The sequence below is a fragment of the Sinocyclocheilus rhinocerous genome, unplaced genomic scaffold (genome assembly GCF_001515625.1).
Source record: "Sinocyclocheilus rhinocerous isolate Xijiao unplaced genomic scaffold, SAMN03320098_v1.1 scaffold2019, whole genome shotgun sequence".
Classification (NCBI taxonomy): domain Eukaryota; kingdom Metazoa; phylum Chordata; class Actinopteri; order Cypriniformes; family Cyprinidae; genus Sinocyclocheilus; species Sinocyclocheilus rhinocerous.
Genome location: NW_015660491.1, coordinates 338,531 through 351,606, shown reverse-complemented (window position 1 = coordinate 351,606; position 13,076 = coordinate 338,531). Strand labels below are relative to the sequence as shown.

At 32.3% G+C, this 13,076-nt stretch overlaps 1 protein-coding gene across 8 annotated transcripts in view; it reads left to right on the top strand.

The window, feature by feature from the left end:
- tcf3a (transcription factor 3a) overlaps positions 1–13,076 on the top strand; it is a 38,609-nt gene that overhangs the window by 23,261 nt on the left and 2,272 nt on the right. Inside the window, exons 9-18 of one of the 8 annotated variants that reach the window (XM_016534092.1) lie at positions 1,894–1,990; positions 3,624–3,724; positions 4,770–4,899; positions 5,014–5,072; positions 6,266–6,344; positions 6,447–6,523; positions 7,773–7,931; positions 8,627–8,738; positions 9,135–9,261; positions 10,269–10,728. In XM_016534092.1, coding sequence (XP_016389578.1) covers positions 1,894–1,990; positions 3,624–3,724; positions 4,770–4,899; positions 5,014–5,072; positions 6,266–6,344; positions 6,447–6,523; positions 7,773–7,931; positions 8,627–8,738; positions 9,135–9,261; positions 10,269–10,593 — 1,266 coding nt within the window. In that variant the 3' untranslated portion in view covers positions 10,594–10,728. Of the gene's footprint in view, positions 1–1,893; positions 1,991–3,623; positions 3,725–4,769; positions 4,900–5,010; positions 5,073–6,265; positions 6,524–7,772; positions 7,932–8,626; positions 8,739–9,134; positions 9,262–10,268; positions 10,729–13,076 lie in introns of those variants that run through there. The other 7 variants (XM_016534091.1, XM_016534090.1, XM_016534089.1 and 4 more) reach the window with 7 other exon arrangements.

The window sequence follows — 13,076 nt, the reverse complement described above, 5'->3', positions numbered from 1 at the left end:
TATATATATATATATATAAATTTCTTAAAAATAAAATTGTAACATTTAAGTTGCCATTTTATTAAAATAATATATATTAAATAAAATGTATAAATGATATTAAAATTGTATCATTTTATGTAATTTTTAGTGACATTTAAGTTACCGTTTTATAAAAAAAAATTATATATACTTTTATATATAGCAAAGCCAGAATTGTCTATTCCACCTCTTTTGAAGCTTTTAGAATCATTTAATAAACTATCGGGTTTTACAATAAATTGGGATAAAAGTGAGTTAATGCCCATAACTGAGGATATTGACACAATTTTTTAAAATTCTATGCTATTTAAAATTGCTCATAATTCATTTAAACATTTAGGAATTATAATGCACTTCTTTATGCAGATGCACTTCTAAAGGCGAACTGGCATGTGAAAGTGAATCAGCTAAAAGATAATATAAAATTTTGGAGGACTTTACCTATGTCTATGGCAGGAAAGATCAATGCAATCAAAATGGTAACGCTTCCTCGATTTTTGTATTTATTTTGTTCTATTCCAGCTCTGATACCGGCGAAACTATTTACAAAATTAGATTCTATAATTATTTCTTTTATATGGGATTATAAAGCTGTCAGAATATCTAAAAAACATCTATGCAAGCCCAAAGCAGAAGGAGGATTTAGTCTTCCTTCCTTCAGAAGTTACTACTGTGCCGTTACGGTTCCTTTCTTGGTGGAGACAAACTCCAGAAAATAAAGTGGAGATACCAGAATGGGTTTGGTTAGAAAGAACTTCTTGTAGGACGACATCTTTAGAGGCTTTGTTGAATAGTCCAATAAAAATTGAGTCAAGGTTTTATAATGAAAATATAGTAATAAATAACTCTAAAGATTTGGAAACAGATTAAATCATATATTGTTTAATTCTTCAACAAAGAATTATAAGATATCCGACAATTAGGTTATTGTACTACGGCCTTTGTTTAGTTCTTGCTTATGTTTATGTTAGGGAACAAGCAGTATCCTGAGAGATAAGAGGTCTAATAGTCACTAGTAACTTCTTGTATTCGTATATTCGATGTTTTAGTCAGTTAAATTATTTCACTGTGAAGTATCTTAATAGTGACATGTGGGTGTAAATGCATTCGGGATTTTGTATATGTACGTATGTGTGTATATATATATATATATATGGGTGTTTGGATGCATGTGAAAGTGTGTGTATGGGTATATACATACATCTGCATGTCATATGTAGTCAGCTAATTAGTTAGCTGATCACTTTGTATACAATATTCTCAAACGATGGCAGTGTAAACCCTGTTGTCTACACTTACAACTGCAGTATTTAATATACAGGCTATTAATGTTCCCTGTTTGTTTAAAGCAAATAAAAAAGCAAAAAAAAAAATTTATATATTGCTACATGTATTTTGTATATATGACAACAGAAACAGTGACAAAACAACACAGGTGACTAAAGCTGAATAGAAATTTATATTTTAATAAAATGGTAACTATAAATATCATACAGAAAGAAAAATATTTAATAAAATTGTGAAATACCATTTCTTGACTGGAAATTTGTTTTAAATATATAAATATTTGTAATTAGTTTTAGTTTTTTCAAATTATAAATACAAAAATGCATATGTAAATGGCTAAAATTATGGTAACTGGCCATTGAAATATCAAAGTTATTTTAGGCACTGCTTGTGGTTCGTCGGCGTGTCATTATTGTGGACTTTCCCTTGAGTCAGGGTTCGTTTTCTGATGAATGTTTCCTAATTTATTGCACACACTGCAGCTAAAGCAGAACTGCGTCTTCTGAGCGATCACATGGCTTTGGTGGGCTCTGCATCACATTCCCATTAACCTGAATCCCAGCTTTGGTTTCTTCTGTCTGGCAGGTTTATCCCGGTTCCACCGGAGAGGACTATAACCAGGATGGCACCGGATACCCCGGATCCAAAGCTGCAAACCTTTATCCAGGCTCTTTCTGGCCGGGTATGTGGGTAGTTTCTGTCTGAGTGATGTCAAGAATATTAGTAATGTTATAAACATCACACTGATCTTAATGTGCTATTTATCACTTCATTTGCAATCACTTAAAATAACTAATGACCTTTTGTGTTCTTTTTTTCTGCCTTTTTAAATGTATTGCTACATGTATTTTGTATAAACGTTTCATATTTGTGACCCTGGACCACAAAACCAGTCATAAGGGTAAATTTTTCGAATTTGAGATGTATGCATCATCTGAAAGCTGAATAAATAAGCTTTCCATTGATGTATGGTTTGTTAGGATAGGACAATATTTGGCTGAGATACAACTATTTGAAAATCTGGAATCTGAGGGTGCAACAAAATCCAAATATTGAGAAAATCATCTTTAAAGTTGTTCAAATGAAGGTCTTAGCAATGCATATTACTAATCAAAAATTAAGTTGTGATATATTTATGGTAGGAAATTTACAAAATATCTTCATGGAACATGATCTTTACTTAATATCCTAATGATTTTTGGCATAAAAGAAAATCTATAATTTTGACCCATACAATGTATTGTTGGCTATTGCTACAAATATACCCCAGCGACTTAACACTGCTTTTGTGCTCCAGCGTCACGTTTATTATATGTCTCGTGTTAATTTAGTGGAAAACTTTTTTAATTTTTTTATTTATTAATTAGTTTTTAACCAAATATTCTGTCTATTTTAGCAGTAGACATTCAGAATGGACTTTGCAATCATGCATATTTGGTCCAGATTGCGTGTTTCAATTCATATTAGAGCAAATGCATGAATTTTGAGGTATATGTCCAATATAAAAAAGCTATAATTATTTTAAAAAATCAGGTATTTTGTGGTCAAATATTTGTGCATCTTGAAACTAAACGTTTCCTTCATTGCTATTTTTATATCTCGTATTCTTTTGCAGTAATTTGTTGGTGATTAGAAATATTGTGAACGTCACATTGCATCACCAAAAATAATTCGTCTTTTTTTTTTTTTTTTTGTATTTTTCATTTTTTTTTTTTTTTTTTTTTTTTTTTTTTTTTTTTTTTTTTCTTTCCTCCCCAAAAAAAATTTTTTTTTTTTTTTTTTTTTTTTTTTTTTTTTTTTTAGTATTTTTCAGCTTTTTTTTAACTGCATTGCTACATGTATTTTGTATAAACATTTAATATTTATTATGTTTCTTGTTAATTTAGTGGAAAACTTTTTTTTTTTTTTTAAACCAGATATTCTACTCTATTCTTGCAGTAGACTTTCATAATGGACTTTGCAATCATGCATATTTGATATTTTCAGTTCATGCTCGAGCAAATACATAAATATTGAGGTATATATTCAATATAAAAAAGCTGTAAATATTAAATAAAACAGGCATTTCGTGGTCAAATATTTGTGCATCATGAAACTATATTCTAGTTTTATGCCTTGCATATCACTGTGCTCTTTCTAATCACATAAAATTACTTAAACTCAATATTTCATGTCTGTTTATTTGATTATTTGATGATAAGTGGCAGTGTAATGAGCAGAGTAATGTAACGTCAGCGTCTGCTTCTTTTGCAGTAATTTTACTGTTAATCTTCCAGCCGGTTTCTTGTGGATTACATGTTGTTTTGGTTTCTCAGATGGGCTTCCGGATCATTGGGGACAGTCTGGTTATCCTCCTGTCATGAGTAACTCTCCTCACATCGGTCAGCCGGCTCCGTTCTCCTCCATAAACACACAGGTGAGCCCAACACTCGTCCATCTGGAGTTATATTATGGATTAGAATTGAACTATTTCTCATATATTCAGAGTTTTTTTTAAGGTTGTGCCCAGTGCTGTCAGGATTGAGAAATTTAGCTGATGTCTAAGAAATAATAAAAATTTATGTTCATGTATTAAATGTCACAAAGTACTATGATTAACTAAATCCTTCGGTTGTCACTTGCGGCATAAGATTAATACACTTAACACCATTAAATATCAATTTAATAAAAACAGAAACGTTTACAATAATCTGACCATCACAGAAAAGGACGTAAATGTATATATAAATAATTTATAATTTGTATTTAAATATATAAATATTTAAATTTAAATATATAAAATGTATTTATTTAATTATATAAATGGCTAAATTATGGTAACGCTACTCAGATCACTCGCCATTGGCGTTTGTCGAAGGTTATTTATTTTTGGAAAAAAAATTAATTTATAATTTTTATTTAAATATAACATTTTTGTATTTCTAAATATATAAAAATATATATTTGGCTAAATTTATAATATTGTCATGTATATGGTATCTCAGGTCAAGTTATTTATTTTGGGGGGAAAATATTTAAATACTTTGTTTTTAAGTATATCATTTTTATATTTAAATATAAATCATAAAATTACGCAAAAAAATATATAAATTTACGGTATCTACTGTGTGTGTGTGTATATATATATATATATATATTATATATTATATTATATATGCACACAGATAGTTGGAGAGCAGGTGTTTATTTGAGGCTTAGTTGTGTCTGATCGGTCATGATCTCAGATTCATTAAAAATAGGTCCTGAAGACCTCATCGAGATGTTTTTTTCCCCCCTTTCTGATGAGCCAGAGACCACAGAAAAAATGCGTTTAATTACCGCAGACCTCGATGTGGAAAAGCATTCGAACATTCCTGATGTTGAGCCTGCTCTCTCTCAGCGTCTCAATAGCTGGATGATAGATACAATAACATGTTTGCCACATGCTCGTGAATAATTGCATGTCTGTGTCTCGTCCACAGAAGCGGCAGCCTTTGCCCCTGTCGCCGCAGAACTACGAGGTTAACTTACCCACCAGCTTCCACCAGGCCTCGGCTGGATACGGCGTTCCCAACCACACGCCACCCATCAGCACCACGGATGGCATCATGGGTAAGAGTGTCCACCCTGACGCCACCACAAACCAGAGAGCAGCGCTCGGCTTCACTGCTGCGTCTGAGTCACTCACATTCACCTGTAAACTTGAGCTTCATTCTCTGTTAGCAGTCAGCAGAGCTGGAAACACAGGCAGCTCCGGCGCGGAGATCGGGAAAGCTCTCGCTTCGGTGAGTTTGAGGTTTCACAGTGTGACATTTACAGTTTAATGCGGTGATTAACTAGTGGTTGACCATTTCTCAGAGGCTAGTTATCACTAGTGGACTAAGGAGTGGCTGATATGGATGATCATTTTGAGATACGACTTAATTACACATTTATTGTATTGTTATTTCTTCAAAATTTACTTTGGAACTGCATGGATTTTTGGGCAAAATTTGTTAATCGTCAAATTGGCTAATTATCGACTGGTTAATCAAGTTTGCTTGATTCTGAATTTAAGAATAGGCTAATTTTTTTTATTAATAATAATTTTTAATAATTTTAATAATTAAATCATTTTAATTGGCAATGCCGCACAGGATGTTGAATTGGAATGACAGGAAGAGGAATTTCCTGAATTGCAGTTTTGTGACTAAACATAAATAATTGGATTAATTAATCAGAAGTTATTTGATTATGCATATTTGTTCATTCATAAATTATTGTAGTGTTGTTTTGTTTTTATTTTTAGCTTTTAGTTTTCCGTTTTCCATTTTTATTTTTAATTTGTTAAATATTTAGTAATTTACTGTTATTTTAATTAGTTTTTTTTCCCAATATGTTTTTGTTTTTATACATTTTTATTTCAGTTTCAAGAAATTTGATTTCTTCAACTTAAATGAAAAAAAATTTTTTAATGTTGCCTTGGCAACTAACTGAAGTTATTATTATTATTTACATTTTATTTCAGTTAATGTTTTTTATTTTTTCAATTAAAGTTAATTAATTTTTTCACATTTTCTCAACTGATGAGACACATTTCTCTAAATTTAGTCCAAACCACTAATAGCATAAAGACACATTTTAATTTTAATCTAATTGCCGCTCAAATTGCAGCACAAGATGTTCACTACATTGTTTTGAGAACTTCATGAAAATAAATATTAACAGAAATTATTTGTATTGTTTATATAATGTTTTCTGGAGCCATAAAATCAAAGTTTACACACACACACACACTCTCTCACACACACACACACATATAATTTTCTGTATGTAGATATTGATGATAAATATCATGTGATTATTTCGGATCATTGGGGACAGTCTGGGTGATTCATACTGAAAAATGTATTAAAAATAACACATACTGATAAACACAACAATTGTGTATCTCTTTCAGCTCCACCATTTACTTAATATCGTCTCTTGTGCTTCTTAGATATATCCCTCTGACAGTAACGGCAACAGCTTCTCCTCGAGTCCCTCCACTCCTGTGGGCTCTCCTTCAAATGTTGCTGGTGGGTTTCCTGAAGGGTCATGTCTTTGTAAACGGCTCTGTAGTGCCATCTGCTGTGGGGTTGCACACGAGGCTGTATTGACATCTGTGTTTGTGTTTTCAGCTTCTGCATCTCAGTGGCCCAAAGGCTCTTCTCAGCCTGCGCCGTCGCCCGGTTTTGAGCCCGGACTGCAGGCGCTGGTACGTTCCTCTGCATCACCATAGAGCAGAAAAACTAGAGATTAAAAAACATTTTACTGTGAGCTGTGTTGCACATGATATATGCATGTATTGTATTTCTAGAAACATCACACATTATTTATGATCAATATTTGAAGTACACATATAGAGACTTTTAATTTATTTTGTAGTATTTTGCTTTATTTAATAAATTAAGTTTCACTTTATGGTTCCAGATGTAAGAACGGTTATTTTACACTTAAACATCCATAATGCTCCAGTTGAGTTATATTAATAATAATAATGATAATAATACTAATAATATATTTATATATATATGAAATCACCTATGAACATCATACAACATGGATAATAAAAAAAAATCACAATATTTATGATAATTTATATAGTGTATATTATAATGTATAGTGTATTTCATTATATTTAATAAATCAACTTTTTATATTTATTTTTTTATTAAGTTCAATGTGTTGAACCTGGGTTTTATAATTAAAACTAAAACAATTAAAAAATTATTTTCATTACTTGTAATGAATATTAAAGAAAATAAAATGGGGTTGTTTTTTTTTCCAGCTAGTTTCCATGGCAACTGAAAAAAAATCATGAAACTAGACACACACAAACTACTAAATACACCACTAAAAATAACAAAATTATTAAAACTTTGAAGTTCAAAAAAACTGAAAATATAGAAATAAAACTGATTCAAAATATTAATAAAACTATAAAAGTATCTCATCTGAGCAGAAAAATTAACATTTGTTTTGATGGCTGTTAATGGTTTTGACAGTTTTTAACAAAATTATAGAAATGTCTAATCAGCTGATAAAAATGGGTTGTTTTTTTTTCCAGCTAGTTTCCATGGCAACTGAAAAAAAATCATGAAACTAGACACACACAAACTACTAAATACACCACTAAAAATAACAAAATTATATATAATGAAAATATAGAAATAAAATATAGAAATAAAACTGATTCAAAATATTAATAAAACTATAAAAGTATCTCATCTGAGCAGAAAAATTAACATTTGTTTTGATGGCTGTTAATGGTTTTGACAGTTTTTAACAAAATTATAGAAATGTCTAATCAGCTGATAAAAATGTATTAAAACAAATAGGCATAAATCACATTTTTTCCTCTATTATCTCTAACATCTTCGTTGCCAGGCTCTGTTGCATACGGTCTCGTTGTGCATTTGATAATCTTTGACTCTGTCAGCTTAAGTAATTTGTGTTTTTTGCAGAATAAGATGGATGACCGTCTGGGTGAAGCGCTGCATGTGTTGAGGAATCATGCTGTGGGCGCAGACATGCACAGTTTACTGAGCGGACATCCGGCTGGTGCCGCGGCTCTGGGCTCCATCAGCCAGGCCTTCGGGCTCATCAGCCGTCTGCCGGGCCTGGTGAGTGTTTGTTAACGTGGCTCTGTTTCCAACCCTTGTGAGATGCCTGCTTAGGGCCCTATGAAATCTGCTTTATTTTTTCACGAATTTGCTAAATTAAATTTTAGTAATCAAAGCATGTTTAATCAATGAAATCATGAAACTTATACATACTTAAACATGTATAATTTAAAAACAAGCTTTACAAAAATTACAAATGCCCTTTGAAAGCATTAAACGTTTTACAAAAAAAAATTTTTTAGGGTCCTATGAAAGCAGTTTTATTTTTTCACAAATTCTGTTGTTTACATTTTTTAATAGATAAAATATTTTTTTAATAATCAATAAGGATGTGTAATAATTTGAATTCACAATACTTAAAAAAGTAAAAATAAAAATAACAATAATAGTGCCCTAATAATTTATGCTTTATTTTTTCACTGTTGTCAGTTTTCATTTTTCTGGATTATGTGTTTTATGATTTAATACAAATGTATTATCAAAAACAGTGTTAATCAAATTAATTATTTATTAACATTGTAACAATAATTGTGCCCTATGAAATAGGCATATTAGACTTGTTTCTCTAAATTTAGTTGAAAACTGTCAAAACAATTAACTGCCATCAAAACTAATTTTAATTTTGCTGTTCAGCAAGAGAAAATGTAGTGAAAACAAATATTGACAATTTAACCGTCTCCTGCTCTTTCCTCTAGATGTCAAATCACAGTGATGACGCCGCAGGTTTACCACAGTCCAGTGCTCTGCTGCAGGGACACCACGCCCCCCATCAGGCTCCGCCCACTTCCCAGTCCGACGCCTTTACCAGTCAGTGCTGCTTTTTTAATTATAATGCTCATTTCATGACATTTGATTGATTGAGATTCATAAATGATGTGCTTTGTGCAAGTATTTTAGCAGACAAGCATGCAAAATGTTTTTGTATCATGCATGCTTTTCAGACACGACTTATCTGTAGCTCAAACATGGTGTTAGAAACGATGAGTTCATGGGTTCGATTCTCAGGGAATGCATGAACCGATAAAATGCATACCTTGAATGCAATGCAAGTCACTTTGGATAAAAGCATTTGCCAAATGCATAAATGTACGTTCATGAGTCTTCATCCTTTAATGAACTACAGGATGATTTCACAGTTCTGTTGCCGCCGCACAGTGTGATCAGCATTTTCTGTTGCTAATCTCATCTTGTTTTGTCTGTCAGGTCTTTCTCTGCCTCGTTCCTCCAGCTCGGAAATAAAGCGGGAAGATAAGGAAGACGATGAGAACCTGTCTATTGGAGATAAATCAGAGGACGAGAAGAAAGACGGAAAAAGCCACACGCGAACGAGGTACCTGCCGCCCCGCGAACCTTCATTTAGTTCCAGGAGAAATAAATATACAGTACAGGTCAAAAGTTTGAAATTAAGATTTTTAAAAATGTTTTTGAAAGAAGTCTCTTCTGCTCATCAAGGCTGCATTTATTTAATCAAAAATACAGTAAAACAGTGAAATATTTCTGAAATTTAAAATAACAGTTTTCTGTGTGAATATATTTTAAAATGTAATTTATTTCTGTGATCAAAGCTGTAATTCTAATATGCTGATTTGCTGCTCAAAAAAACATCTGATTATTATCAACAGTTGTGCTGCCCAATATTTTTGTGGAAACTGTGATACATTTTATTTTTCAGGATTCTTTGAATAGAAAGTTCAAAAGAACAGCGTTTAATTGAAATATAATTTTTTGTAGCATTATAAATGTCTTTACTGTCACTTTTGACCAATTTGCTGTGTCCTTGATGAATAAGTATTTTTTTTTTCTTAAATCTCATTTACCCCAAACTTTTGAATGATAGCGTATCATGATTTCTACAAAAATAATAAGCAGCATGAACTGTTTCAACATGTTTTTTTGAGCGGCAAATCAGCATATTAGAATGATTTCTGAAGGATCATGTGACACTGAAGACTGGAGTAATGATGCTGAAAATTACAGGAATAATGTGCATTTTACAATGTTCACAGAAAACAGCTGTATTTGCAAAAATAATTCACAATATTACTGCTTTTTTGACTCTATTTTTGGTCAAATAAATGCAAGCCTTGGTGAACAGAAGAGACTTCTTTCAAAAACACAAAAAAATCGAATTCAAAACGTTTGATTGCTAGTTGCTAAGGTTGCAGTTGATAAGAGTTGCATCTGTAAACATTCTATATACTCATCGTTCCCACCTCCAGCAGCTTCTGATTGGTCCGTTGTAAAACATTGACATGAGGTACACGTCGTCCCTGTCAGTGTGCCCTGATTGTTTTGCCTGTAACCCCTCTCAACCCTTTGTTCCTCTGACCCATGAAGTCAAGATGACGAAGAAGATGACGAGGATTTGCCGATTGAGGTGAAGGCGGAGCGGGAGAAAGAGCGGCGCGTGGCCAATAACGCCCGTGAGCGTTTGCGTGTGCGTGACATCAACGAGGCCTTCAAAGAGCTGGGCCGCATGTGCCAGATGCACATGAACAATGAGAAACCTCAGACCAAACTGCTCGTCCTTCACCAGGCCGTAAACGTTATTCTCAACCTGGAGCAGCAAGTGCGAGGTCAGTGTGTGCGGCTGACCTCCGATCAGTGCTCAGGCACGAGATCTCAGACAACACGGAAATCCGTCTGTGCTCGGGACACCTGAATGGGTCGCAAGGGGTGGAGGATGGATTTGTTGATTAGAGATATTAAATGCTTGATGGATAAATGCATATGCATTGAATGCATAACGTTCTGGGTTCAATACAAGTTTGATTATTTTAAGGCAAGACACTACAAGCAAAAATGAACTGGTTAGTTTTGAGATTTTGGGCTTTTTGGTTTTTCATAATGTGTTTCAGACTAGTGGAAAGAAAACACCTAAAATACACATTTAAATGTTTATTTTATCTATTTGCGTCTGTAGATTTGAATGACAAAACATATATTTAAAAGTTTTTTCTCCACTTCAGCAGCACTTGCATACACCAAAACTTAGGGTTTTATTCCTCTCTATATTCTGAACGTTTTTACTGAGGGGTTTGTTCATATATCATTCACAATGATTTATATATCATTTTATTCCTAAAAACATGGCGAAAATGCATATCTTTAAAAGCTTTAAGTATTTTTTCCTCCACTTCAGCAGCACTTGCAAACACCAAAACTTAGGGTCTTATTCCTTTCTATATTCTGAATGTTTTTACTGAGGGGTTTGTTTACATATCATTCGCACTGATTTATATATTTTATTACTTAAAAAATATGGCGAAAATACATATCTTTAAAGGCTGTGAGGTTTGTTTCTCCACTTCAGCAGCACTTACATACACCAAAACTTAGGGTTTTATTCCTCTCTATATTCTGAAAGTTTTTACTGAGGGGATTGTTCATATATCATTCACAATGATTTATATAACATTTTATTCCTAAAAACATGGCGAAAATGCATATCTTTAAAAGCTATAAGTATTTTTTCCTCCACTTCAGCAGCACTTGCATACACCAAAACTTAGGGTTTTATTCCTTTCTATATTCTGAAGGTTTTTACTGAGGGTTTTGTTCATATGTCATTCACATTGATTTTATTCCTAAAAACATGGCTAAATTGTGTTTTCTTTCTGTCTGTTGACAGTATTTTCTAATTTATGGAGTAATAAAAAGAGAAATCCAAAATCCCCTCTGTATAAACCTTTAACTCTAATATGTCAACAAAATCAAACAAAAATTTTGAACCTGGCTTAATCCCTTGTTCAGGAAAATCTTTGCAAATTAGTGCATCTTTAACTAGATAATGCCTCATTTTCATATTTAAACGACAGAAAACTTGATGTAATTAATAAACTGAGGAAGTATGGTGAAATCTATTAGTTAATTGCTTTACCCTATTCACATGTGGTGTCTTGCCTTAAAATACACCCTAGAAACAGCCTAGCAACACCCTGGCACCCAGCCAAGTTGCATTAAATTCATTTATTTCCTTTTAATAGTAGCTTAGATTATACAAATTTAAACATATATTATTAAAATATGTAAGTTATTCAAATTGATCATGGCTAAATTGTGTTTTCTTTCTGTCTGTTGACAGTATTTTCTAATTTATGGAGTAATAAAAAGAGAAATCCAAAATCCCCTCTGTATAAACCTTTAACTCTAATATGTCAACAAAATCAAACAAAAATTTTGAACCTGGCTTAATCCCTTGTTCAGGAAAATCTTTGCAAATTAGTGCATCTTTAACTAGATAATGCCTCATTTTCATATTTAAACGACAGAAAACTTGATGTAATTAATAAACTGAGGAAGTATGGTGAAATCTATTAGTTAATTGCTTTACCCTATTCACATGTGGTGTCTTGCCTTAAAATACACCCTAGAAACAGCCTAGCAACACCCTGGCACCCAGCCAAGTTGCATTAAATTCAAGAATATTTCCTTTTAATAGTAGCTTAGATTATACAAATTTAAACATATATTATTAAAATATGTAAGTTATTCAAATTGATCTTGGCAGTAATTCTTTTGAGGTACGTTATGCAGTATGTTACGTAAGCTTCCATCCTCCCCGCAGCCCACACAGGTGTCTGTTAAGGGTGATTGTGGGACTGTCTGCACTTTCTGTAACTGTGCATGTTTCTGTCTGTCATTTCATATTTAGCACTCATCCCTTCCTGTTTTCTGTTCATCTCACCTGCTTGCAAGATTCATGCAACTAACAGACTCGGATTAAAGCTAGATGGGTAGTTAAAGGAATAAATGTAAATTGTCATTTACTCACTCTAGGAACGTTTTGAAGAATGTTAGTGATCATACAATGACTGTCAACTCAAAAAAGCAGCATGAAAGTAGCCCAAATGACTTGTGTGCGTGATAATCCTATTCTTTTGATGTCACATGATAGTTTTATTTGAGTTGTTTCTCATCTGTTGTAGTGATCACATTTTATTCACACCACAACACTAAAGAAACAATTGTGGTGTCATTGATGTCAAACTTGGTGCAAGCTAGAGTTATTTTAGCTTTTTTTTGTATGCTATTATAGTTTTTATTTTATATAGTTTTTTTTGTTTTGTTTTCATTGTTTCTTTTAATTTTAGTTTAATTAGTCATAATTTTGTGTACTTAGTCTTTTTTTTTTTTTTAGTTATA